Source organism: Paramormyrops kingsleyae, chromosome 15 (assembly GCF_048594095.1).
Source record: "Paramormyrops kingsleyae isolate MSU_618 chromosome 15, PKINGS_0.4, whole genome shotgun sequence".
NCBI lineage: Eukaryota > Metazoa > Chordata > Actinopteri > Osteoglossiformes > Mormyridae > Paramormyrops > Paramormyrops kingsleyae.
The window spans coordinates 4,063,629-4,089,899 of record NC_132811.1 but is presented as its reverse complement, the minus strand read 5'-3'; the positions used below and the strand labels follow the sequence as shown (position 1 = coordinate 4,089,899).

Genomic DNA, 26,271 nt, shown 5'->3' with positions numbered 1-26,271 from the left:
TTATGGGTGAGGAAGTCATCCGTGTATGTGTGAAGGACCTATTTTCAATGACTTTAAATCTGTCGCATCAAGAACCGCAATGCACACATCCATCCATCCATCCATCCACCTATCCTTTGTAACATGCTATTCAGTAGCTGGTGACTGAGATTCTGGATCCTGTACCCAGAAGTTCAGGCCAGGGGGCACAGTACCCCCCCCTATGGGATCCCAGTGCCTTACAGGGCAGATATTCAAACTAAGGGCAGTTTAGAGACAGCAATGCAGATATGAAACTTTGAGGCCAGCTACGGTCCTGTGGTCACCAGGGCTTTAGTGCATAGTTCCCTCCCAAACACACAAAGACATGCTGTTAAGCTAAAATGGTCACATTGCGTTACATATGTCCTGTGTTGCAGACTGGCTCACGTTACAGCCGGCCCACGTTACAGACACAAGCTTTGTATTTGCTTTATTAGTTCATTCCAGTCACATAGTTACTGATATCTATTTTCAAGTAAGTCAGCGTCGTCTTTTGGTAAGAATAAGTCAAAAATAAGTCATAACCGGACGACATGTTGAACGTAAAAAGGTACAATTGCGACACCTACTGGCGAAAAGCCCAAAAAGCGCTTCGGAGGAGAAGATCTTCACTGGCACGACGACTAAAAGAAAACAGCAAGCAGGAAACGTAATAATAATCCAGCCATCAACCACTTATTATTCTGTGTGGGACACCAGTCCATTGCAGGGTACACACACTCTACAGGCAACTCAGAGTCAATTCCGGGAGAACATGCAGCCTTAGGGGTGTGAGGCAACAGTGCTACTATTACTACTGTTATTACTAATGTTATTACTACTGTTATTACCAGGGGTGCTGTAAAGGGTGGGGGACGATTCCTTTAATTGAGTCTTACACACCTGAGAAATTTGGAAAATAACTGGATTGGTCTGGACTGGGGGGCCCAATGTAATATACCTTCTTGATATTTTTGATGTTGTGGGGACCATTTCTTCGGTCCCCACAAGGGGAAATTCAGTTTTAGAAAAATCTGTGAATGAAATCAAAAAACTAAAAATGAGAAAAGGCTCGTATTTTATTTGCTTACTTATAGTTAAAGTTAGGGCTGAGTAGGGATTAAGGTCGTCAAAGCTGACATTAGGGTATAGCCCTGCTTCTGCCCTGTGCCGTCTCTCTCCCTGCCTCACTGACCGGGACAAGCTGCTGTAAGATGGATAGATAATAAGACCAGTTAAGTATCTCATATTCATAATTAATACTAAATAATGATTAATGGAATATGCATACAGATGTTTTCATGAATTTGTGAGGATTGCTCGTTATACAACATTCATTTTTAATCAATGATTTATCAGTCATAGCGCAATCTGACCCAGATCTTTTTATCTGGACCAAAGTAGAGAACATTTTCAGGTAGCTTCAATGTCACCGTTCTCAAAATTTAATAGGAGAGAATTAAATATTATAAACTGAAGGGTGTGTAAGACTCAATTAAAGGAATCCTTACAAGTGGTGAGCTGAAAATGTGTCACTGGAGGGGATGGCAGCGGATTGCGTGGAGCAGCATAAAAGCATAAACAGCATGCCGTGAGGAGGCTCAGCGAATGTAGACCACAGTTACTGAACAACCACATGTCTGTCTCTGATTGGCCAGCACCCAGTTTCCTGAGGCCTGAAACTCACGCTCACGAACGCCAGCCACACGCGCTCAGCTTGATAAGATGAGGTCGTATGTTTCGGAATAAAGATGCACTTGTGTTTGGCCAGTTTACTTTGAATTTGTTTAATAAATCTATTTACTGCACAGTGATTCAAGTGAATAACCAGGAAATTTTATTTACTCAAAGACGTTTTAATGTGTCCCCCCCCCCATAGCCATCCTCAGCACTTAATACTTTACATTTACTAACAAAATCCATGAGTGGAAATAGGATACAACATGAGCCTTCCCTTTAATAGAATACAACACCAGCCTTCCCTTTAATTCATAATTTTTTTTTTTTTTTAAGTCTAAGGTAAAAAAAAACTTTGCATTTATAATCTATTGCTTTTATAAACATATGTCTGTCATATAAAAAAATGATATCTACGTATAATCTCATAGCCTCACAATTTAATTTCACGTAAATTCCCATTCAGAACCCTAATTTTAATATTACTCATCAAGTATGCAGATATGTGGGTCAAAAGTGACACCAGAGTAGGGTGACTACCTAATCCAGGTCAGGGGGACACTATGAGCTAGAACAGGGTTTGTAAACTACTATTTCAATTAAAAAGACCTGGATTTCACTCAAGCACTGAGTTGTTGCTGTGTGCTGATTGGTCAGTCTCCTGTAATCATGCATGTGTCACTAATGTTAATGCGAAACAGCTGGATGAGTCTTTCAATCATGGAAACAAACCAGTATAAGCACAACTATTCAGATACTATACGAACTATTCAGCCAAACACAGGAACCTTTCAGTTTTAAAGTAGTTTCAAAAACCTGAAGTAGCTCATAGTGTCCCTCCTGACATGATTTAGCTGGTCACCCAAAGCTAGAGCCCTTGCATGCACTGACTACAATCAACCAGGCTATGATCATGACGCAACACAGAAGAAAAGCCTTTTTAAAATTTCAGGGTCCTTGAGGAGATGGAAAAAAGTGCTACAGTGCCTCACAGTGGCCATTTTGTTGTAGTACATGCCTTGCGAGGGAAATACAAACAAAACACTTGTTATTCTGCCCCTGCTCTGTGTTCATTCGAGAACATCAGAAATTTAAGTTGGTTTATTCAGTATTCTTCCATTTATGTCATTTAAATATGAATAACACTGTATATGCTTCAAGCACTTCGAAAGCAGTGAGGTTACTTCCCCTATGCCTACACGATCGACACAATGAGGTGGTGTGGTGTGATGGGTTTTTTCTCTATAGTCCTCAGATTTTTTCAACGTAGTTCCCAGGGAAGAGGCCCTCCCTGCCCTGGAATCTTCCTTTCCACCAGCCAGAAGAGTCTGCAGAGGCAAACAGGTGCAATCAGACGGCTACCTCTAACTGCTCTGTGAGAAGGCGAGAGCGTGCATGTTCTCATGGCAGCTACGATGCATCTTGCTCGCTCATCCTCACCTTCGCTGAGGAGGTCGATGATGTCACTGACATCAAAGCTGAGCTCGTCGACATCTTGTCCCACGTATTGGTACAGGGCCCGGCAGCGCGGGCCTGTGGGCCGGGGTTGGGGTTTGGGTCGGCTCGAGGGGGCAGGCGGTGCCTGACTGATGCTCCTCCTCCTCTGCTTCCTAGAGGAAGTGACAGAAAGAGGCCGAGAGGCAGAAAGAGGCAGAAAGATAAAGAGAGTAAATAGTTCATTCGCATGATAGGTTATGCCGCTTTGCACAAATTTGTACGGAAACTGCAAGACGTGATTCTGTGAGTAATACGTACCCTGCCACGCCTTGGTCCGGCACATTGAGGAAGTCCAAGTTTTCCTGTTTTTTATAGCCTGGCCTTTCTCGGGCCTTAATGGATCCTAATTTCGGTGGCCCAGTGGTCGGGGGACCACCTCTCTTTTGGGGTGCGCTGTACATCTGTTCTCCTTTTCTCGATTGACCGTGGTTACTCCTCGAAAATTGGGCTGCGCCATTTTGGTGCCCTGCATTGAAGTGGCCGCAGACAGTCATACTGGGGCTCTCATTAAACATTTAGTCTCTTCATGAATAATATTGTGAAAACATCAGTAGACGGCATAGTTGAGGAACAGACAATGTAACCAAAATGTTTCCACGTCCCTGCAGGGATCTTGCTGTTGTCCTGGTTTCTACCCAACTTAACCAGTTAAGGAAATCCTCCTGCTGAAGGGAGCTGGAGCTGAAGATGACCATGTCTACTAGAAGAGAGACTCACCTTTGCTATGTGCTGGGCCCCGTCTTCCCTGGCTCTGGGGAAGGCTTTTCCTTGTTGGCTCTGAAAAACATTTGTTGTGATTTTAAACACATCGCTTCTTGGTTTCAATTAGCGAAGCCCCCCCGAGATCTGCTGCTGTGACGAGAGCAGAGCCACCACCACTGCCTCCCTTTTCCTCCGTTCTTTCTCTCCCTCTGCTCTTTCTTTCTCCACTCTCTTGCTCCAGTACTTACTGGATGTCTTTGGTAAGCCATCTCCCACGGTGACGTTGAGGGTCTTTCCCGCTGGTTTGATCTGGGCCAGGTCTCCCTGCCCCCGAAGGAATGCCACGTAGCGAGAGCCTCCACCACCCCAGCCCTCCTTCTTCACCTTGAACTCCAGTCTGAGAGAGGAGATGGAGGGAGGACATTACGGTAGGAGCCTAACTGGCACCCTCAGGCTGCAACGCCGATACGTGACTGAGTGCGTGCGTGTGTGTCTCCGGATGTCCTTGCTCGCACCGGTCGTTGAAGGAGAGGGTCAGCTTGTTTTTCACGACTTCCTCGTAGCGCTTGCACAGCAGGCTGAGGAACTCTGTTTTGAAGGTGGACTCCAGGAGACTGTCATACTGAGAATCGTGAATGATGAAGAAGTCATCTTGCCTTGTGCTGGAAGGGAACAAGCATGAAGGATAAGATACAGTTACCGACTAATTTTTAAATTACTGATGCTGTCTGTACAATTACTGATTATGTTAATCGATAACACTTTACTTCAAGATCTGGTCCTTAACTATTAAACTACTTTCCTCTTTAAGGTCTGTTCCTTCCCTATTAATAAAACATCTTTGTTGTACATCTCTTGTCTCACAAAGTTTGTACCAAAGAGCTTATAAATGATCAATTACAATTCATTTCTGAGTATGCTTATTAACCCATTGTTTTATATTTGCGAGTCATGTGTAAAGACCGGGAGCAAAATATAATTGTGATATATGTGATGATTTGTTTGTGAATGAATCTTTCAATCTACAGTATTAATATATAATCAAATCATCAGTGACAATTTATTAGTAGTAAAGGAGCAGACCTTAAATTAAAGTTTTACCACTAATTCCTTTGGCCTGCTGTGCATACGGAACATAAGGACGAGGGCCACGCCAGGAACAGGAAAGCTAGCTGCAACAACTGAGCTGCCATTGCTGTTCTATCAGCAAATAAAACGAAAAGAGAACACATGAAGCAACAAGCATGAGACATATGCTACTTCCTTTATTAGCCATAATTAGAATAAAGCAGAGACGAGAGCATGTTCTACGCAAAGGCTGATGACATCACCATCACATGGCAGGCTGTGGTTTGAGTTGTCAAAGCGAGTGGCAGGTCTGAGATGACTCAGGGCCGGTCCCCACGGAAGCCGGCTCTCTCACCTTAGCGATATGCAGCGGATGCTCCCGATCTCTAGCTTCCGTTTCAGCACCTCTTTGATTTGCCCCTTCTCCGGGCCTTTCTTCACCTTCTCTCGGCCTATGAGGTAGATCCCCTTAGGCGTCAAGATCAGGTCCCTTTTGATTGCCTGGAAAAGACAGACCCAAACAGACGCCGGAGGAGTGTAAAGCAGTGAGAGGAACACATGCAGTGCAGTATCACTCACGGTCATGTACTTAAACCATCTACAGTGGCAGTTCTTCTGTAAATGGTGGGGAATTCCGAAAAAATAGTGCAGTATGACAGTAGTCTAGACATCGCATTTTCTGTTTTCCTATGAATGTAAATTTTGAAGAATCATTACCACAGCGTTTCCACACCACATGCTCTCTGAAGTAACGAGTCTACTTATTTTCACACTGCTAGATGGAACTGGTGTGTAACTAGATATGTCTGTTCTGGGATGGCCCACCTTGAACCTGCGGTCGAATTTGTTGACTGAGTCGGCGAAGTCAACGCGCTCCCTCTTGGTCAGGAACTGCCGCAGCTCGGGTCTCTCCTCCATGCCCAGGTAATCGCCGACAAAGTTGCGGTTGATGCTGTTTCTTCGTCGTTCCTTTGAGTTGTACAGGATGTCTGAAGCTGTGGGTACAGTAGAGGCATATTACAGAATGCTCTCCCTCAGCCTTGCATCACTTCCACGGGACAGTGTTTGATGTTCAAACCCACGTCTTGCTTGATGGCCACATTGGGTCTCCGCTTTGCCTTTCTCCCTCCAGGCCCAACCCAAAGCCCTTTCACTCACCCTCCTCTCTCATCTGCTCATACTTCCTCCTGGCTATGTACTTCCTCCAGGCTTTCTGGATGGTCCTGGCAAATGTGTCAAACTTCCTCTCCCTCATCTCCTCCAGTAAAAAAAGCTGGTGATAACAGTTAGGACACAGAGTGTATTGTTACTTGTTATAGTCGGCTTGTTGTATAGGTCACAGAAAGGGGCTGACGTTGTACATTAACCAAGGTAATGAAGAAGTGAATGCCATGCAAGGTCAGTTGGGTGTTCTGGCTAGTGTATAAGTGTTATGAAGCTTTTCTGGGAGTAGAGCCCTGCGCGGGACTATTTTTTTAATCCCGCTCCCGCCCACTCCCGCTGAATTTCTGACCATTACCGCCCACTCCCGCTGAATTTCTGATGATTCCCGCCCAATCCCGCCCGCTGTCTCTGTCACTCCCGCCCGCTCCCGCCCACGACAATCTAAAACCCGCCCAATCCCGTGAGATTTGCGTTGGGTCCCGCGGGATCCGCGGGATCCCGCTCCCAATGCAGGGCTCTACCTGGGAGTACAGCAACGGGGAAGGTGTGTCGCCTCAATCCTGAAGTGCCAGATTTGTGCCCGTTGTACACTATCGCTTTGCCGCACTTCACACAACACACAAAGTTCAGCTATTTACCCTCTTTGTTTGTTACAATTTTAAAGTTTTTCCATATCTCCGATTTCCCCAATTTTAGTTTTGTTTTATATTCTCCCTTTGCAATTTTATTAACAACATCAGCTGCATCCTCCATCCTGCTAAGCTAACAATTTTGGGACCCGCTGTCTATTTTTATCCCGCCCGCTATCTCTGTCACTCCCGCCCGCTCCCGCCCACGACAATCTAAAACCCGCCCAATCCCGTGAGATTTGCGTTGGGTCCCGCGGGACCCGCGGGATCCCGCTCCCAATGCAGGGCTCTATCTGGGAGGCCAGCCCTACAGTGCATTCATTTGAACTTGATAATGTGTATTATTCACCTATTATGCATTAGTTCCAATGTTGCAAATATATGGCCATACCGATTCTGGGTTTTTGACAAAGACTTTGGAGCGGCCCATCTGGTACTGGTCTGTATCCATGTTGACGGAGCGTAGGAGATGCTGTACACCCTGTTTTTCTTCTCCCCTCCAGTGTGGCCATGTCTCAACTGTCAGGATGGCATACCTGAGACAGGCAGACAGGAAACCATCTCATCAAGGGTAAGGGATCATCCTATGAAGGGTAAGAGATCATCCCATCAAGGGTTTAAGGGATCATTCTATCAAGGGTAAGGGATCATCCCATCAAGGGTAAGGGATCATCCCATCAAGGGTAAGGGATCATCCCATCAAGGGTAAAAGATCATCCCATCAAGGGTAAGGGATCATCCCGTCAAGGTTAAGGAATCATCCTATCAAGGGTAAGGGATCATCCCGTCAAGGGTAAGGGATCATCCCGTCAAGGGTAAGGGATCATCCCGTCAAGGGTAAGGGATCATCCAGTCAAGGTTAAGGGATCATCCCATCAAGAGTAAGAGATCATCCCACCTAGAGAAATGCAAGATAGGAATGGATATATGGTGGAATCACATACATATACAAACATATAGAACGATCTGACGCCCCCCCCTCCCCCTCCCCCTCCACTACCTCTGTATGAACTTGTTGAAGACCCGACGGTACGCGAAGCCGGCCCTCCTCACACGGATGTTCTCCTTCAGGCCCAGGTACTCCACCTGGTGCTTCACTCTGCACATGGCCACAGTGATTACAAGCCTGCCCACCCTGCACAGTTCCCACTGGACATTCACTAAACAGTCGGGCGCAAGAAACGAACCGGCTCTCCTCCCAGTCCTTGGACCTCTTGGTCTCGTTGGGCTTGATGCACCGGATGTAGTGCGGCGTGCACTTCATCAGCGTATTCACCAGGTCATTCGCTTGTTTCTGCAGACAAAATGCGTCTGGTCACCCGCTGTCATGTGACTTCCTCCACACTCGTCCTCTACGCTGTAATCTAATGTGGGTTTTGCTAAATGCAGCAAGTGATAGGCCAGAAGTCACACGGCCGAGTGGCAGTATGCATCAGACCTTGATCTTTGAGCTGGCGGTGGAGGGCCGGCCCTTCTTCTCCGTGTTCAGGTTTTCTGGAAACAGACTCCGTATGAAGTCACTGTGGGGGGATGGGAGAGACCACAACCATGAAGCTTCCCTCCCTCAGAAGTACCTCAACACACTTCAGCAGTCCTGAGCTAAGGCCCTTCATGTTAATGTCGTATCGCCTGTGAGGCAGCAATCTTCGTCATCTTGCTCTTATCTTTTATCACATCGCCGATATCTTGCCCATTACAGAACTGACATGCGATGGACGGGGAGCTCACTATTCACTGCTCTGCATCAGCTCAATGAGGTCCGTGAAAAGCACGTCCCGGTTTCTTTCGCAGAACCCGTTGATGTCGTACGAGACCTGGAATAAGAGACGAGAGCCAACCAAAAGCACAAATGTCACTTCCACTCTCCACTGCTTATTCACTATTTATTCACTATTAATTATAGATTTTCACCCCTATAATATCTGATTCAATATCTAATTCTGAGAATCTCGCTGCTCTGCCTGGTGATAGAAACCCCTCCCCTGAGTTATGCCCCCTCCCCCCCAGCCGTGCTGAGCCCACCTTGCCTGCATAGTGGTGGATGACGAAGCCCGAGCTGAAGCTGTTAAAGTGATCGTGAGTGCCCACGGCGGCCTGCAGCTTCTGCAGCAGCGTCCCATCTGCCCCCTCGCCCTTGGCGTGCATCGTGGCGCAAACATCATCCAGCACACTCATGATCCCGGGGGGATTCTGTAGATCGGGGGGATGTACTGGTGACAATATGCTTTAATGTGTCTGAGTGAAGTCAAAGGCACAGCCTTTATAAAGACCAATGACACCAGGAATAATCGCTATATGTGCATCCATCTTTCAAAGCCATTTACCACAGGGCAGGGATGGGCAGTATTTTAGATAAATGTATTTAAAATACGTATTTGAAATACAAAATACTATTTTGTATTTTGTATTGTAAAGCCTTTGGGAAAAATCTAATGTAATTTGTATTTAAATACATTTAAGATGAGCATTTTGTACTTTCAAAATACATAAAATACTTTGTGCCAATCAACCTCTTTATCTGGGTGCTGATTTAGTTCAGACACACCCCTCCCCCAACCTTAACACTCATGCACGTGAGCTGCCTGCAGCAGAGTCAGCATTGGATCAGCGACTTTACTCAGTTTTCCGCATTAAGGTAAGGGTGTCATCCTGATCAATTCCGTGTTGATTAAAGTTAAAATGGTGCATCATTCAGATTTGCCTTCAGTAAACATGGAAGAATAAAAAAGCACCGACATGTGTAGGAGGAAAATAGCGTTAGCTGCCTGTTAGCCAATCAGTTTTGATAGTTTTTTTTTAAAAAATCTATCAACTAGCTAGTGAAATGTGTTTAAAACATTACTGCATGTTAGGGCTGGGTGATATGACAGAACTTTATATATCTTAGGCAGCGATGATATAAAGTGTGAATTGATTAAACTTTTCAAAATCGTTTACATAGGCCTAGGTCATTTAGAGCAAATAAATCCTTGCAGTGTTTAGTGGGGCAGCAGGAATTATTGGAACGTTGGGGTGGATGAAGAAGCATGAATGAATGAATAATATAGTGTGATGTACTTGGTTCAGTTGTACTTTGCTGTTTGAAGCGCGAAAGGAGATTCATATTTACACTTGCACGTTGCCAGGTAAAGTTTTTTTTTTTTTGTGCGCACACTCCGTGACAGAGTGGAATATATGGAAGCCCGTTTCCGCCACCGTAGTAACGAGAAGCGTAACACTCGAAATAACGAGATAACTAAGTCAAAATTTCGACTTTAATTCTATATAATTTTTTTCTCCGGTGGCGGAAACGGGCTTCCATAGGAATGCCGACAATGTGCCTCGTTATATAATTCTGTAAATCGGTAGTACACATCTAAATGTTTTTGTTTCAGAATATGTCCAGATATATTTCAGCCTAAATAGGGATGCCTGCACTTGATGGCCAATTTCACATGTATTTTGTGTACTTTAAAAATACAAAATACTGTATTTGTATTTAAATACATTTTTTTACACAGTATTTTGTATTTGTATTTAAATACATTTTTCCACTCAGTATTTTGTATTTTTATTTTAAATACATTTCTATGTATTTATGCCCATCTCTGCCACAGGGTCACTGTGAACGTAGACCATATGCCAGGAAGCTTAGGGCATAAGCAGTGTCTGAGTGGGATGCCTCAGTGTGACAGTTTAGCTAGCCTAGCGACCTCAGAGTGAAAACTGGCTAAGCTAACAACCTCAGAGTGAAAACTGGCTAAGCTAGCTACCTCAGAGTGAAAACTGGCTAAGCTAACGACCTCAGAGTGAAAACTGGCTAAGCTAACGACCTCAGAGTGAAAACTGGCTAAGCTAGCTACCTCAGAGTGAAAACTGGCTAAGCTAACGACCTCAGAGTGAAAACTGGCTAAGCTAACGACCTCAGAGTGAAAACTGGCTAAGCTAGCGACCTCAGAGTGAAAACTGGCTAAGCTAACGACCTCAGAGTGAAAACTGGCTAAGCTAGCGACCTCAGAGTGAAAACTGGCTAAGCTAGCGACCTTGTGACCTCAGTGAAAACATAGTTAGACTAGCTACCTCTGAATAGCTGTCAGACATACAAGAGCAGTAGGGGAACTCAGGGCAGAAAACTTACCAGCTTATTCTCTATAAGGTCACACACCACTTTGTTGTTAAAGTACTCTATGGGAGTCCACTTAATGCCTTCCTGCACATACTCTTCCTGAGAACGGAACAGGAAGCAGGCTGCTGTTAGCACGAGAAAGTGGAGGAAGGCAACGGACCTAATAATCACATATGACGTTATTAGAAGCACACTGTGCGCTAGGCGTATCTCAAGATATACCACAATCTGATGTTATCTTATACAGTTTGATATTTTGTGACGCGGGGTTAAACAGTGAGCAGAAACAACAGCAGAGACTTTCATAATTGCGAATAAGTAAATAATCGCGACATGAATTTTTAACCATTGAGTCCTCATGAATCATTGCTAAAAAGCCACTTCACATATTCAATTCAGTTTGCCTCAGCGGATTACAACTGCTTTAGCAATCCCATGCGTCTGTGGTGACTGGCTTGACTGTAGAGGAGAAACAGTGAACCGCAGATTATCGCAAAAGCAAGACTTGGAGAGAAGGAAAGCGGGAGTGGATCTGTACCTGCTCCGCCTTCAGCGTCAACTCGATGAAGATTTGCTGCAGCTTTTCATTGACGAAGTTGATGCAGAACTGCTCGAAGCCGTTTTTCTGTAAGAAAAGGAGGAGCGAATGTCCGTGTCCATTTCACTTCAAACTCACAATTTACTAAGACAGAAGAGAGTGCCCTGTATCGTATCGAGGTGTCTGTTTGAGGCTGGAAACGTGAACGTAAATACCTGGAATATTTCAAAACCGTAGATGTCCAGAACACCGATGCTGTACTCCTCATATGGTTTCTGCATGGCTTTGTTGATAGCCTGAAGGGGAGATGCAGTGTGAAGGTAACGAGAGAGCAAATGAGTTTGAAGACACTGTACCCATCAATTGCATTTCAAGGTGTTGTCAAGCCGTTGACATGTCTCTGACCTCCACCAGGAAGTCAAAAACGCGTGAGTAGAGCGCCTTGGCCAGGGCATCGCGAGTGTAGCATGCCTGCTCCCTGCTCAGCGTCACGTCGATAGACTCGGACTTGCCGCCCCACTTGGAGTCCATTTTGCGGCTGGTCAGCTTCTCCTGCAGGCGACCCGAGTCGATACCCAGCAGGTACGCGGGGAAGGCAAGCACTGCGGAGCAAATGTGAGGACAGGGGCACGGATCGCGAAGAAGGTCAGTACTGACACTGCAGGGGGTTTCGTGCTGGTGACAACAGAATGGTCATCAGATTCCCTCTCTACCTTCAAGAAATGCCTCAAGACCCATCTGTTCCATGAATTCCTCTACTTGCCTGATGCTTCTTTACATTCCCTGAATGTTCTTATGTTACATTTCTGGTCAGTGAATAGTCATATTAAGTTCTTGTTCTGCTAGAAGTTGTTGTGTAGATCCCGCTCACACTCGTATCTGGGCAGCTCAGCCTAGCTGCACGTCTGCCTTGTTGACTCCTTGACAGCACGCATGCTTGTCATATGCTGTTTGCCTGGCTTATATGTTGCTTTGGACAAACGCATCTGCTAAGTATGTAAAAATGTAAATGCAAATGTAAAGTATGCTTGCAAACAGGAGTGGGTAAGCACTGCATGGGGTCCTTAGCCGTCGCTAGTCTGTGTTATTTGCTGTTCCCTCATGTTCAGCAGAGGTGGAAACAAGTCATTGACTTTCAAGTAAGAAGTCTCAAGTCAGTCCACTCAAGTTCCAAGTGATCACCCAAAACAGGAATGTCTCAAGTCAAGTTTCATAACAAGATAGTCAAACACTAAGTCAATTCCCGAGTCAACAAAACAAAGTCTCAAGTGAAGTCTAAAGTCCTACGCTACAAATCTGATTATAATTTAATGGCACAGCAAAGCTATATAGTATATAGCTCTAATAATATAGCATGTGTAGTGTATAATTTTGCTGCTTTGGACTATAATCAGACTTGTCTAAGACTTGTAGCTTAGGACTTGAGACTTTGGTTTTGTTGATTCAGACTTGACTTAGTGTTTGACTATCTTGACCAGAAACTTGACTTGAAACTTGCCTGTTATGAGTTGGAACTTGAGTGGTAATGTCTTGTTCCCACCTCTGATGTTTAGAAGTCTGTGTGAGCACCAGGAAACTGTATGGATATCTGTGTATTTCACTCACGATCTGTGCTCTCCACCTGGCCGTAGTTCCCAGCCTCGACAAAGTTGATGTTGCCCAGGTGCAAAATCCCTGCCGCAATCTGTAACACCAGCGTCTGACACTCCTCTGTGATTCCGATCACCTGCATAGCTTCCTAAAAGCCAAAAGAAATGCCAGAACATTCCTCAATGAGGCAGCTGGCACATTCATGCTGACATTAAGCTGTACTGTAGGTGTTCCCTAAGACACGGTTAAATTCCCACCATGATAATCTTATTAAGAGCTTTGCAAAAGTAAGTGCCTTAGAATGTCCTCTTTAGCAATCAGCGGCAGATAATAGCTTTGACTGTCATAATACGTGTAGAAGTATCAGTCTCTGGTGCTTCAGAGAATGTGAGCCCCGTGAGAGCCTCATACCCCACATGACATCAGGACAGGTGAACTGCACTAGACCATGACTAGAAAGATTATAGTGCAAAACAAGCATTTTCAATTTTGCCAGGGGTACATCCTTCACCAAGGATGTCACATTGTCAGGGTCAGCGCCCGACTGGTCCCGTCCTTCGTATTTCTTCCCTGTTGGGCCAGCAGGTGTCGCTGGTCATCCCGTCTTGTCACCCCTTGTCAAAACCTTGTGTGTTTCATCTGTTTCCCTAACTACCACATAGCTCAGTGGGCTTAGCATGTGGCTTAAAGACTGAGTCAACGGTCATGGGTTCGAGGCTGATCTTGGGCCAGCCTCATCTGTTTATTTGTATTTCTTGGATTTTTTTTTGTTTCTCAGTGTTTATTTTCTATATTAGTTTTCTTGCCCTAGGTCTTCCCTGCTTGTGGTCTGTTTTGTTCCATTCTAGTTCTGTTTAATTATCCTTGCTTTCTATTCATAGTGTTTAATTCCCAGCTAATTGGTTATTTGATTATGTCTTACAGCTGTTCCTTTGTTAGCCACAGCTTTTCTATGTGTATTTAAGTGCCTTCCCTGCTCTCCTCTCCAGTGAGTATTGTGTATTGAGTATTAGGTGCCTGTGTTAATGATGCTCTGCTTGGTTTTCCTAACCCTAACCCTAACCCTGAGTTGTGTGATTACTTTTAAAGCCAGAGTCTCATAATTGAAGTATAACACTGTTTGTTTAGTATTTGTTTTACACAAATACTTTTTTACACAATTGCAGTACTGTGTAAAAGCCTTGGGCAGTCAAAGAAACTGTCTAAAGCTGTTTATCTGGGTAGGAACTGCATGCTTGGTTAGAAGAAGACACAACTTAACATCAGAACGCGAGCAAACTAAGTCTAACAAAATGAGAATTTCTTTTGTTCTCTGAAAAGTTACTGATGTCTTGCTGCATGGCTAGATGAACGCCGCTTCAGTTCCCAAACCTTTCCGCAGGGGCACCTCAGCCATTGCGTTTTAAACTACAACGCCAGCTCAATTAATTTATTACTTAATTAATTTATTAGGAGAGGTTTTGAAGTGGTTAAGCTGACATTTTAACAGACACAATATCACAGTTTTAAACCAACGTGAAAATCATTTAAACGTTTTCTTTGACTGCCTAAGACTTCTTCAGAGTACTGTGTTTCTTATCTATTACACTCGTTTCTGTCATGGCCCGATCGTCCGCTCCTCTCGTATGCCACGCCCCCTCGTTAACCCCATGTGGATTCCCCGTATTTACCAGCTGTTCCTGATTGTTGTCAATTAGTCCATTGTATTTAGTCCGCGTTTCCGTTTGTTTCCCCAGTCCGGTCATTGTAGTGTCAATGTGTTGCCTGCTTTTTTTGTGGATTAAACCCTGTGTTCCCCTATTCACGGCTTCATTCGCCTTCTTCCGCCTTGCATCGTGACAGTCTCAACAGTCCACCCCGCTGAAACAAGACAGTGTACTGCACAACCCCCACCCATCCATCCATAACCACAAAATGGTGTCTATCCCAAGAAGTACTCGACAGTCAGGCAGGGTTTACTCTCAAACACGCTACTGATAAATGAAACACGTTGCTTCACCGAAACTGTGCATCTCAAGGATTGTGGGAGGAAACCTGGAAGATATCGGCACAAACAAGGAGCCCAGGCAGTTATCAGGCCTGTATGTTACCTACAAAGCCGCTGTGACAAGGAAAACGACCAAAGAGATCAACCATGCAAGATTTCGTATTTTGTACCTCTGGAGGCATACAGTGCCGTCGACAGATATACCGTAAGCCGATTGGAGTGAAACTAAATGCGTTGAGTCACATGGGCAGGATGACATCATAACAACTGTCCCCTTAATTAAAAAAAATGGAACTTGAGTAAAGTAAAAATACAATGAATTTCTTTCATTTTACAAAGAAATAAATACTGTACAACACTGAAATTCTCAAGAACAAAACATTAGATCTCGGGTCTTAAAAAAAGACTTTTACCATGGTTTCCTGAAAGTCTTTGCTGTCAATGGTTCCATCCACCTTGTATGTGCCAGACTGGTTCAGGTAATAGAAGTAGTCTGGGGTCATGATTCCCAGAGCTTCTCTCTGCTGGGCTGATGCTCCTTCCAATAGCTGGATTAAAGAGAGAGCGAAAACACCTACGGATACACCCTCATACATCACAAACCCCATATGCTTGCTTTTTTATAACTGAAATAAGACACAAAGAATCAGACCAAATACAACGAGATGCTGCGATAGTGCAGAAGAGGCCTGTGTCTGCTGGAGTCTCACCTGGTAGTAGATGTGGAAGTTCCTCTCGCTTTCATTCTGGTTGACCACTCTGGACTTCTCAAGCAGGAAGTTGGAGATCTTGCCTCCATCTGGTTCTCCTCCACGACTGAACTGAATCTCAAAGTATTTACCCTGTCAAGTCAGAGACACAAACCTACATAAAAGGGCAAATAACACGAAGAAAAAATGTGTGATTTGTAGTAACAACAATTTTATTTTGCCTGATATAAAGTGACGGTACATTGGTCGGAAGGCCATAGACCATCTGTATTAGACATCTCCTCCCCCACAAAAACATTAACAAAAAAAAATGCAGACTGAGACTAAAAACAGTCAAAATGCTTTCAGGCCATGTTGAGTAGGGCACACATACCAACATGCATGAACCTCATGAGCTCGTGGCCATAGGTGGAAATGAGCGGGAGAACATTTCAAACTGGATTTAAGGAAGCACTTCTTTACACAGCGTGTAGTCAGAGTATGGAATAGTCTTCCTGATAATGTAGTGCAAGCTGAATCCTTGGGTTCCTTTAAATCAGAGCTAGATAAGATTTTAACAACTCTGAGCTATTGGTTAAGTTCTCCCCAAGCGAGCTCGATGGGCCGAATGGCCTCCTCTCGTTTGTATAGTTCTCATGTTCTTTCACCAGCATATATATTTGCAAATGTAATTTTGTGATAGAGAAATTCATCAGTGACCCAAAGTGGAAGAGGAGGTTTAGGTTTAGGCGGATGAGGAACTGGTTAATGGTTGGGTGGGTTGAAAAATCTATTTAGGTGAACAAGCTGCCTGAAAAACCACATACCAGCTTGATGGGTTATAGACAGTTAGCAGCTGAAGTCTGAGAGCCTTCAAAGAGGACAGGGCTTTGAAAACATCACGTAAATGTGAGACTCCAGTAATTATTGAAGATGCAAAATGCAAGTTTAAAATATGAAGTCATGAATTTGATGCAGTCGCACGTTTGTTTTGAAAGTGACTGTAAATGGATAAATACGGATGTGTGAAGAGCAATCGTGTGAGCAAAGGAGGAAGATGACGCGTGAAGGCGGGTTTTATCTGAGGAGGAGGGACTCACAAAGCGGCTGGAGTTGTTGTTGCGGACGGTCTTGGCGTTTCCGAAGGCCTCCAGCAGAGGGTTGGACTGCAAGATGATGTCCTTCACATGCTGGGGGCACCCAGAGAGGAATGCAGTGTCAATAAACCCCAGAGGAATGTGAGAAACGGTAACCAACAGTGAGGTTTCCTCCTGCTGACCACTAACACAGCCCAACCCACAACAAACTTCCCTCATTTACATATACGAATAACACGGCAATGAAGAGTCACTGTTACATGAATTATATGCTTTTTATTGAGGTAGTTCGGCTTGCGTAGCTACATATTTCATTTGGGTTTTCCCAAAGGTACAGCAGTTTTCCTTCTGGGATCTGAACACGCACCCTTCTTGCCAAGGCTAGTTCCTTGGCATCGGCACTGACTTCCATGCCAGTTTAAGATTCAGATTCCTCTTTGGTTTTTTTTGAAGCGCCCGTCTACCCCGCGGTGGCAGCACCAAGTACCTGCACTTTGGGTCCCCCGCCGGACACCTTGGAGATGTAGCCCATAATATACTTGGCAGCTACGGTCTTTCCGGCTCCACTTTCGCCACTTCGGTGGCGCAGAGACAGACGTCACACGGAAACACACACATTGCACTGGTCAGCGCTTACAGCGGCGTTTTCCAACCCGATCCATGCGGACCCACAGCCAGTCCACGTTTTTGCTCCCTCCCAGCACCTTCCCAGACAGTCCACATTTTTGCTCAGGAGCCAGGAGGGAGCAAAAACTTGGACTGTCAGCAGGTCCCCGAGGACGGGATTGGCAAACCCTGGCTTAGAGGGCAGGTCAGTCCTGCTTCCACAAAGACAGAAGATAAGCATATTAGACAACGGTTAAGCCACCGTAGAAGAAGGTACTTTCAGTTTAAAGCTTCATCAGGAAGGAAGTCCTCTATTTATTTCAGGTATTTTGAGAAAACCAATCTCCATCAGTGACAATCTACAGGAAGTCAGGTCCATAAAGCAGAAAACGGAAAGCACAAGCGAGCTGGTTAAAGGGCCCAACCCTCCTCTGTGTCACTGTGTGACTTAGTTTAATTAAGAACAAACCAGACTGAGCAAAATAGAGAACTAAAGTTCTGAAACTAAATATTACCCATAATTGGCATATGTGTGTAATGCCTAAATTGGCAATAAGTTATCAATTATTAAAAACTAGGCAACACCCATGTTTTTGGGATTTCAATGAGCAGAAGTCTGGTTTTTAATATTATCACATTGGAAATGCATTGGTATGTGAAATCTGCACTCACTCTGCTGTCTTTCATAACCTAAACCTGAGCCTGTGACCGTCGATCATTCCCTGGCCTGGAGCTGTAATGCTCTACAGCACGCCTCCATACTACGGATGGACTGTCTTTCATCGCAGACGATGGAAACTCACTGCAAACTACGGTCACTTCAGAAAAAAAAAAAATCCTTAGAAGCTACCTTTACACATGCAAACCGCAAGAGCAGTCAGGAAACTGAGAACAGGGTCCCTCTGCTAGATGGGGGTTTTAAAGGTGAGAAAAATACTGATGATGCCAGGAGGGGATTCCAGTTTATCGTCTTGCAACTTTCCTCTGAATCTGACTGCTCAGTCAACAACAGTTATGGAGAAGTCATACCTGCAGCATGGTCTTACAGTACATACTCTTTAGACCATATTGCGTATGATTATGCATATTGCATAATGGTGGTGGAATAGCCAGTGCTGGGCAGTAGCTAGTTACATGTAACGGCATTATGTAATTAAATTGCTAAATAAATGTAATTGTAACCCATTATAGTTACTGAGAAAAAAACATGTATTCAGATGACAGTTACTAATCAAAATGTTGACGATTACGAAGGGATTATATCTGGATATATTCTTTTTAGTAAAAAGCTTATATTTAGAATATAAAATTATTTTGCATCCATTTGCCCTGAAGAAATGCCTGGCAATTCCCGACAACGTGGGTCAGCAAAGCCATTGGCATTTCTCAGCTTTAATGCCCAGTTTAAAAAATTTGTTGGAAAAGTAATCAAAATGTAATCAAATGTAATATGTTACATTACCTTGATGAAGGAGTCAAAGTTACATTACTTATTAAATTTTTAAAAGGGTAACTAATCTGTAACCTATCACATTTAAAAAGTAACCTAGATACGGCATATGAGTGTGTCAAAATCTCCATCATATTGCCCTTCTCAGAAACCATAATCTAAGCAGGGGAACTGAATGATGGCTGTTTGGTCTTTGATAATCACAGCCAGTGGCGGAGGGCTCTGTTATGAGAGCTTCCGCATTAATGAAGTGACTAGTGAAGGCAGTGATGGTTACATACCTGATAATAACACACTGGTTTTCACCATCGATCATCATGTTTCGATACATGTTGTCTGTCAGGGCATATATGTGCGGTGGGTTTTCATACTGGGCCTAAGAGACAGACGGAAACGAGACAGAATGAGGTCATCGTTTACGGCGTGTGATAAGAGCTGCAAGTCAAAATGAAAGAAGGAAGGTCTCACTCACGGCTCCTTGGTAGAGTTCGATTTCCCGGTCAGTGAAGTAGGGCATTTGTTTGAAGGGGTTAACAGATATCAGGACAGAGCCGATGTACGTCTGAATTGTTCAGTTAAGTACCAGAAAGGAGACATGGCAGAAGCACGGTTGTGTCTTTCTCAAGGCAAAAAAAAAAAAAAAAATACTCTGGCAACTAATGTCAACATCCATACCGCTTAATCCATTTGGGTTGTAGGGAAGCTGGAGCCAAGCTCAGCATCTTCAGGTGAGAGGCAGAGCACATGCTGGGCAGGTTGCCAGTCCACCACAGGGCCAACACAGACAAAGAGCCACACACACTCACACCTATGGGTAATTTAGAGTAGCCAGTTGACCTAAGCTGCATGTCTTTGGACTGTGGGAGGAAACCAATGCATACACAGGGAGAATATGCAAACTCCACACAGAAAGGCACCCTAGGTGACCCAGGGATCAAACCCAGGACCTTCTCGCTGTGAGGCGACAGTGTTAACCACTGCACCACCGTGCTGCCCTAATGTCAACATACCAGCTGTTATTCTGCTTTCATTGTGATACATGTTATTTCACCATGATGCAATAGAAGAAAAACCCGCGTATTTGAATGAAATGGAAGGTGTCTCAATATAACAAAAAACGGGGCTATCCACCGCTCAGTATTTAAAGGCCAACAATAGTGACAACGTTCTGATGACGCGGATCACAGGGGTGATGCTCCGCTAACTTGTGGACCCAATCCAGCAGCCTGCTGATTTAGACCAGCCCCATAAATAGCCACGGTCCGATGGTGCGTGAAACACTCTATCGTTTAAATCCAATACAGAACACTGAACAGCTTCAAATAGTAAAGAAACTGCCAAGAAAACATAGCAACCCCCTGAAATGTCTACTGAGGAATGAGGAAGTGTGCAGACAAAAGGCTCACAATATGATGCCGTAGAAAACAGGAACAACTATTTGCATGTTTAATGAGAGATTTTCAGCTTGTTCATCTCTGACTTCTTCCCACTCACAGTTCAAATATGAATAAATGCCTAAGGTTATTTAGAGGTAGCAGGTCTTATTTTTTCAAACGAAACATCTTTGACCTACAGGCAAACTTCGGAGGGGCCTGAATAATGTAACCTCCGTCTTGGTGTGTATGACATGAAGTTGCGACATTTTTCTTGTGCAGAATATAGAATGGCAAAATAAAGACGTGATATGTTCTGATGGTTTAGATGAGACATAAATTGTCATTATATATTCATAGTCATAAGATTCCACATGGTCTTATGTTGGATTCACTGAATTTATCCAATAAACTGAATTAGTGAGCTGTGGCTTTTCCCTGCATTGAAAACAGACACACTAATGATTTTTTAACCAAAGACACAAAATAATCTTAATAGGAAATAACTTATTTAAATTTTTGTACAAGAAGAACCTAGAGTATTTGATCATGATGCAGTAAAGGCAAGATCTAGAAGAAGTACTGAGTTTACTATGAAATGTATTTTTATCGTTAGGCTTTTTTGGGGTGCAGGTCAGTCAGCTCCAGGCGGCTCAGTCCGTTCTGGGGAGTCCCGCCCATCACACTCCCGTACTTCTCGTTTTCCTTGTATGGTAAAGAAATTGCAAAACCCGAGCGTCGCTCATGTCACCATGTGTCAGGTTGGACAGGCCGCTCTGCAGGATGTTCTACTTCCCCAATATTTTCAGTCCCCTTTCTGAGCCGGCATCCATATTTATATTTAGAGGATTAAACCCAAGCGGAGGGCCTAATCTTTGTACGTCTTCAACTAATAAATTGTGTTACACCATCTTCCCGACGTTGTCGTAGCGTAACATGCACTAATTTTATTCCACAAGCTGACCGCCCGATTAAACCATCATTCACGACAGGGCCAGAACATTAAAACATGGCCAAGTCAACCGCATGTATGAAAATGGGTGGCTGGATGCCAGTTTAGATGGACTACTGTGAGTATCCGCCCCCCCCATATCAGAGCAATTGTATTTGTTGTTCTCGCAGCCATCCGAAATGTACCTTTCACCATCTATTATTATATTAAGGCAGTAACCACAGTTTCACCCTCTTTCACAAGAGTCAAACACTTTATGTTATGTAGCCTATTTGTTTATAGCGGCATGAAAGCTGCATTGTAAACCACACATACATCATACTACACATAATCACTGAAACAGAAGGATACAAAGATGTAGTCATCCATGTATCGCTTCTTCAGGTTCTCCACGATGGCATCCTCTGTGATCTTTGACAAGAGGACCATGTCATCCACTCCACTCTGCTTCACATTCTGACTCTGCCAGTGGTATTTACTACCCTGTGGGGGAAATGCAAGCACATAGTGTCTACATAGGACAAGTAAACCAGATCAAGTGATAGGTGTAATCTCACATAATCATCCCATTCTGATACACTGGGGCATTGTTTACAGACAGACAGACAGACAGACAGACAGATTAGATAGATAGATAGATAGATAGATATATGATAGATAAAAATATGATAGATAGATAGATAGATAGATTGATAGATAAAAATGATAGATAGATGGAAATATGATAGATAGATGGATAAAAATATGATAGATAAAAATATGATAGATAGAAATATAATAGATAGATAGATACTTTATTAAACCATAAGCAAACTGAGGTATGACTAATATAGGTATGTATAATTCTGAGTGATATCAAGATGGGCTTATAATAGAGGGTGTGCGAGTGCCAGCTGTACGGCCTGTGACATGTTCTTAATTCATTGTTAAATCTGTTCTGCATATCGATCTTTCGTTTTACTCAGCAAATAAAAAAGATGTGATGTCCATATTCCCCCCCCCAAATCGGCAGGCTTCGCACATAGATATTAGTGGATTATTGATGCTACATCATTTTTTATTGTCTCCCATTTCTCCTTCAGCTCAGAAACACCCTCGAGTGGCCCACTTGGGGGAAGCCCCCCTAGACACTGCCCCCCAGGTTGTATAAGCTGAAGACCCCTGACTCATGATCTCAGTTTAACCGTTAGTGGCTCATTCCTCTTTGTTCCCCAGCTAAGCCATTTCATGAAACAGTTTACAGTACTGAGAGATAGATAGATAGATAGATAGATAGATATCTATCTACTGTATCTATCATATGTCTGTCTGTTGTTTACTTTCTTTATGAAATGAGACTAATAACATCATCTTAGAGATTAAGATTTGAGTATAAAAATTGCTGCAAAATGGCAGGTAGTGTACAAAATTTTTACTTACCTCAGTATGTTATATTCTACTCACAAACCAGACTTCCTATCAACTAGCACTGGATGAGCTACGTCTTATATAATTAACCAGCCCCTATGGAAGTTTTTACTTTCCTTGATCATGTTTCAACTGCTTTTAATTTGGTCACAACCAATACCAAAATGGTGGACATTGTGGTTACATCTGTGATTGTAAGTTACCAAATTGATAATATATACCTGTAGCAGAACCCAGCCTTTTTCAGATGCTAGTGCCATTTGTAAGGCTGGGGACAGAATTCAGCCCAGAGTCTCGCTCGCCCTTAAGTAAGCATCACCCCCAGGCCGCACACGACAGCAAAATGTTTCCAGTTTTTGCTATTGCTTTGAGCAGAATTAGGGATACATAGTCTTGCTATTATTCTGTGTGTCTGGCTCACGCCCATTTAACTGCCTTAAATAGACATTCGGAGTGTTTGGAGATGCAGCACACCTTTGAACTTCATCTTGCGCTGCCAAAGAACCTGAGATGTCTCTGCTCTCCTTGCACACTTTCGCATGCTTTCAAACCCACCGGTAACTGTGATTGAGCCTGAGCATGCACAGGTGAGAAAGCCAAAACGAGAAGACCAGATCTTCTTCTGAAGAGTAGTGCAACTCTGCCATTCAGAAACAATTACTAGAGATTCCTTGCTGATCACCACAATCCTGCATCTGTTGTTCAGCCTTTGCCTGTCTTGACTGAAAGAATCATTGTCAGTGATGCTGAAACAGGGTCTGGCTTGACCACGGCTGGTGTCTGTCACAGCAAAGGCTACGCTGTTGCAGTGGATCATTAACATGGTAAAGGGTATAATAAGGAAAGGAAAAGGCTTCTGCAACCCTGAGGGATCCGTCTGTGATGGACACTGTCTTGCCCTTTCTCTTTTCTCAGCTTGTCCCTGGTGCTACAGTATATCTTGACGCACCAGACTTCTTATTGGCCGATTCTTTGTTTGGCCAGAATGCACATTGCTGCAATTCATGCTCACTCGTCCATTGTGATAATAAACACCTGTGATACCAGTCACTTCACGACAATGCGACCACTGAAACACTAGGCTTAATTATGTTACATGTACCAGTTCCTATTAAAAACTAAAATGTTAGCACAGGTAGAGAGGAACAGAAAGCATGGAAATCTTACATTATGGTCCAGTCACCCTCATAATCCACATTTATTTCCTATACTGATAAACCAACTATAATATATCAAGAGCAGCCTTCTTGAACACAAAATACATGGCCCGGTAGTACTCAAAGAGGAAGTGTGGTCAAGGAGATTGTAAGGCCTTCTGAAAGTTCCTCCTTGCCCCCAACCTTGTGAAACTTAGATGTTGTGACACGCAATTCTACAGTTCCTCCAGATACTGCTTCCTCTTCATGCTGGCCAGATGAAAGTTCCTGTGGTCAGGTCTCCCAACAAAGCCGAAGAGGCTGACTGAGAAACAGCCCCTCATGAGGAGAGATCTCATAAGTGGCCAAATCCGGAAAAAGGGCAGCGTTTTACCAACGTGTGACCTCTGGCGTACCCAGACCAGTCACCATGAAATGGATAACTGTGTTAAACCAGACCCTAACACGGAAACAGCAACAAGGCCAAAGATGTCGAGTAGAGGGGCATAAATCACACAGAAGAGTGAGACCGTAAAAAAAAAACCCAATCCATACAGCATCGGACAACGAAAAAATGTCTGAAGGTATAAATAAAAAAGAAACATATAAATTAGACAGCACGAGAGAAATCAATGAACTGTCTGAATGTTGTTTTGCTGTGAAGGTCGTTGAGTGTCTGTAACAGCCCATTAAAAGTCGATCAGGCATAAGGTCTGTAGACATCTGGAACACAATCTTACAATCTTCATGGAATTTGATATTTTAGAACCTTGAACTGAGCACTATGCAAACCTTAAACAGGGTCAAGAAGATCTGAGCCCAAGAGTCAAGATTCTGTCTGATCTTCCAGTGCACCTGTGCATATCTGTTTTTCAATTAAGTAACTCCCCACAGTCATTAATGTGCGGCAGGAAATATATTATGGCATCTGGGATATCTATTAAATTAAACTCAACTGAACTCATCATTTTACAAAATTATAGATTCCAGTCACAAACACTGAATACAGTTGGACTGTATGTCTACGTTTTAAATATCGCACAGAAATTACATCAATGAGAAGATCTTACTTTGCCTCTTCAAAAAGTCAAGTTTAAGCATTAACTTAATGGCGTGCATGTACAGACCAACATAAATACACGCTTGAGTGAATCAACCTTCCTCGTCTAACACACAACCCCCCCCCCCCCACCCCCCAATCAAATAACGGAAGGAGCTGACCACATTTTTAGATATTTAACAGCTCTACACGGAATCATAGTAATGATCGAGATGAAACTGGTAAATTATTTGAATTAAGACAAAAATGCTTTTATTAGCTGAGAAACGCTTTGAACATTTGCGCAAATAACTCATTTAATAAATCTATTAATCCTCTGGTGTACAACCCTACAGGGCATTTTAGTCTTCTAATTAAAGGACAATTTAATTTTAACACTTGCCAATGAATTTGGATACTGAAATATCAATGTAGAAATTATAGATCTATCTGAAAGTGGACGTTTTAATTCAAACTATTTTTTTTTCTTGCCGAGTGAATATGTTTTAAGGTCAGTTTAAATTTTTTATTTTTTTTTGCACCTGTAAACGGACCGATATTTCTACACTAGGCTGCAAATGAACAAACTTAAAACACCGATGTGAAAGAATTTCCCACACATAGTATTAGCTGTTGCGGCGATGCATCAGCCATCAAGCGCCGGTGTGAGGTGCAGGAGGGAAGGCGAGTTTTTACCATGGCAGCGGCGTCTGTCCTTGGGGGACGGGGAGTCTCTCCTGTCTTGCGGTCTGCCGGCCGTTGTTGCCCCTGTCTCTCACCTCAGAGCCCGTGCACTGGAGCTGGAGCTCGGACTGGGCAAGGAGATGTGCTCTGCCTGCGAACTCAGACTGCAAACAAGCACTCACTTCCTCATCCACCCACACAACAGGGCAAAGACCTACAAGCTCTCTTCCGCCAGATTGACAACACCTTTCTCTATTAAATATCAGTGGACTTTAACACTGGCCTCTGCCTCCGGAGAAGGCGAGCTTTTTTCGGTAGAAATACACTGATCCGATCTGGTTGACACAGAATGCTCCCAGCGCACTGCCCTGCCTCATGAGGCCGAAGAGGACCGTCGAGGTGGCGGCTCGGGGAGGTGAGATGTTCAGAAGTCCGTTACATCTCCCTTTCCGCCCAGGGTTACACCTAACTGATGAACAGAGAGCAAAATCTCCTCCCAGTAACCGCAATTAGCAGTGTCTGTAACAAACTACTGCTTTCAGTCACTGGGAAGGGGACACCACAGAAAAGGTGATGGAAAGCTCCTGAAAGCTGTGCCTAAATAGCATTTCAACGGTAGTGATTCGCAGTATCGATGTATTAAACTACACTTCCAACTGCTTTTGAATGAATAAATTTGGAGTAATGTTTACTTCGTGTTTGGGCATGAATATAGCGGTGTGCCTCGCCCCCCCCCCACCCGCAATAATTTCACTACTGCCCCCACCCATGAAGACGGAAGACTATTTACTAACATCGACTCCTGGTCAGAATGAATCGATCAGACACATTTGGCAAAAAGGTGACAAAATACAGTACTGGTTATTGGGTAACACTTTATA

The 26,271-nt window shown here is 43.8% G+C and overlaps 1 protein-coding gene across 1 annotated transcript; it reads right to left on the bottom strand.

Annotated features, from left to right (window-relative positions):
- Nucleotides 1-1,771: 1,771 nt before the first annotated feature.
- On the bottom strand, nucleotides 1,772-25,831 carry myo1f (myosin IF). Its single transcript, XM_023843873.2, has 28 exons — nucleotides 25,403-25,831; nucleotides 21,476-21,607; nucleotides 19,272-19,361; nucleotides 19,081-19,175; nucleotides 17,231-17,318; nucleotides 16,747-16,836; nucleotides 15,668-15,799; nucleotides 15,371-15,505; nucleotides 12,986-13,118; nucleotides 11,786-11,982; nucleotides 11,596-11,676; nucleotides 11,381-11,467; nucleotides 10,855-10,941; nucleotides 8,760-8,927; nucleotides 8,466-8,551; nucleotides 8,176-8,257; nucleotides 7,925-8,031; nucleotides 7,738-7,836; nucleotides 7,129-7,273; nucleotides 6,103-6,217; nucleotides 5,770-5,939; nucleotides 5,300-5,445; nucleotides 4,392-4,538; nucleotides 4,125-4,273; nucleotides 3,892-3,951; nucleotides 3,433-3,640; nucleotides 3,118-3,287; nucleotides 1,772-3,005 (listed from the first exon to the last, which is right to left on the bottom strand). The coding sequence occupies exons 1-28, from the start codon at nucleotides 25,403-25,405 to the stop codon at nucleotides 2,929-2,931; spliced, it is 3,279 nt and encodes a 1,092-aa protein (XP_023699641.1). The 5' UTR covers nucleotides 25,406-25,831; the 3' UTR covers nucleotides 1,772-2,928.
- Between the last annotated feature and the right edge of the window lie 440 nt (nucleotides 25,832-26,271).

Coding starts and splice junctions, on each gene's coding strand:
- myo1f (XM_023843873.2), bottom strand. Junction 19,362..21,475: donor ACATGGATGACTACATCTTT/GTATCCTTCTGT, acceptor TGAACAATTCAG/ACGTACATCGGCTCTGTCCT. Junction 4,274..4,391: donor ACCCTCTCCTTCAACGACCG/GTGCGAGCAAGG, acceptor CTCCTCTCTCAG/ACTGGAGTTCAAGGTGAAGA.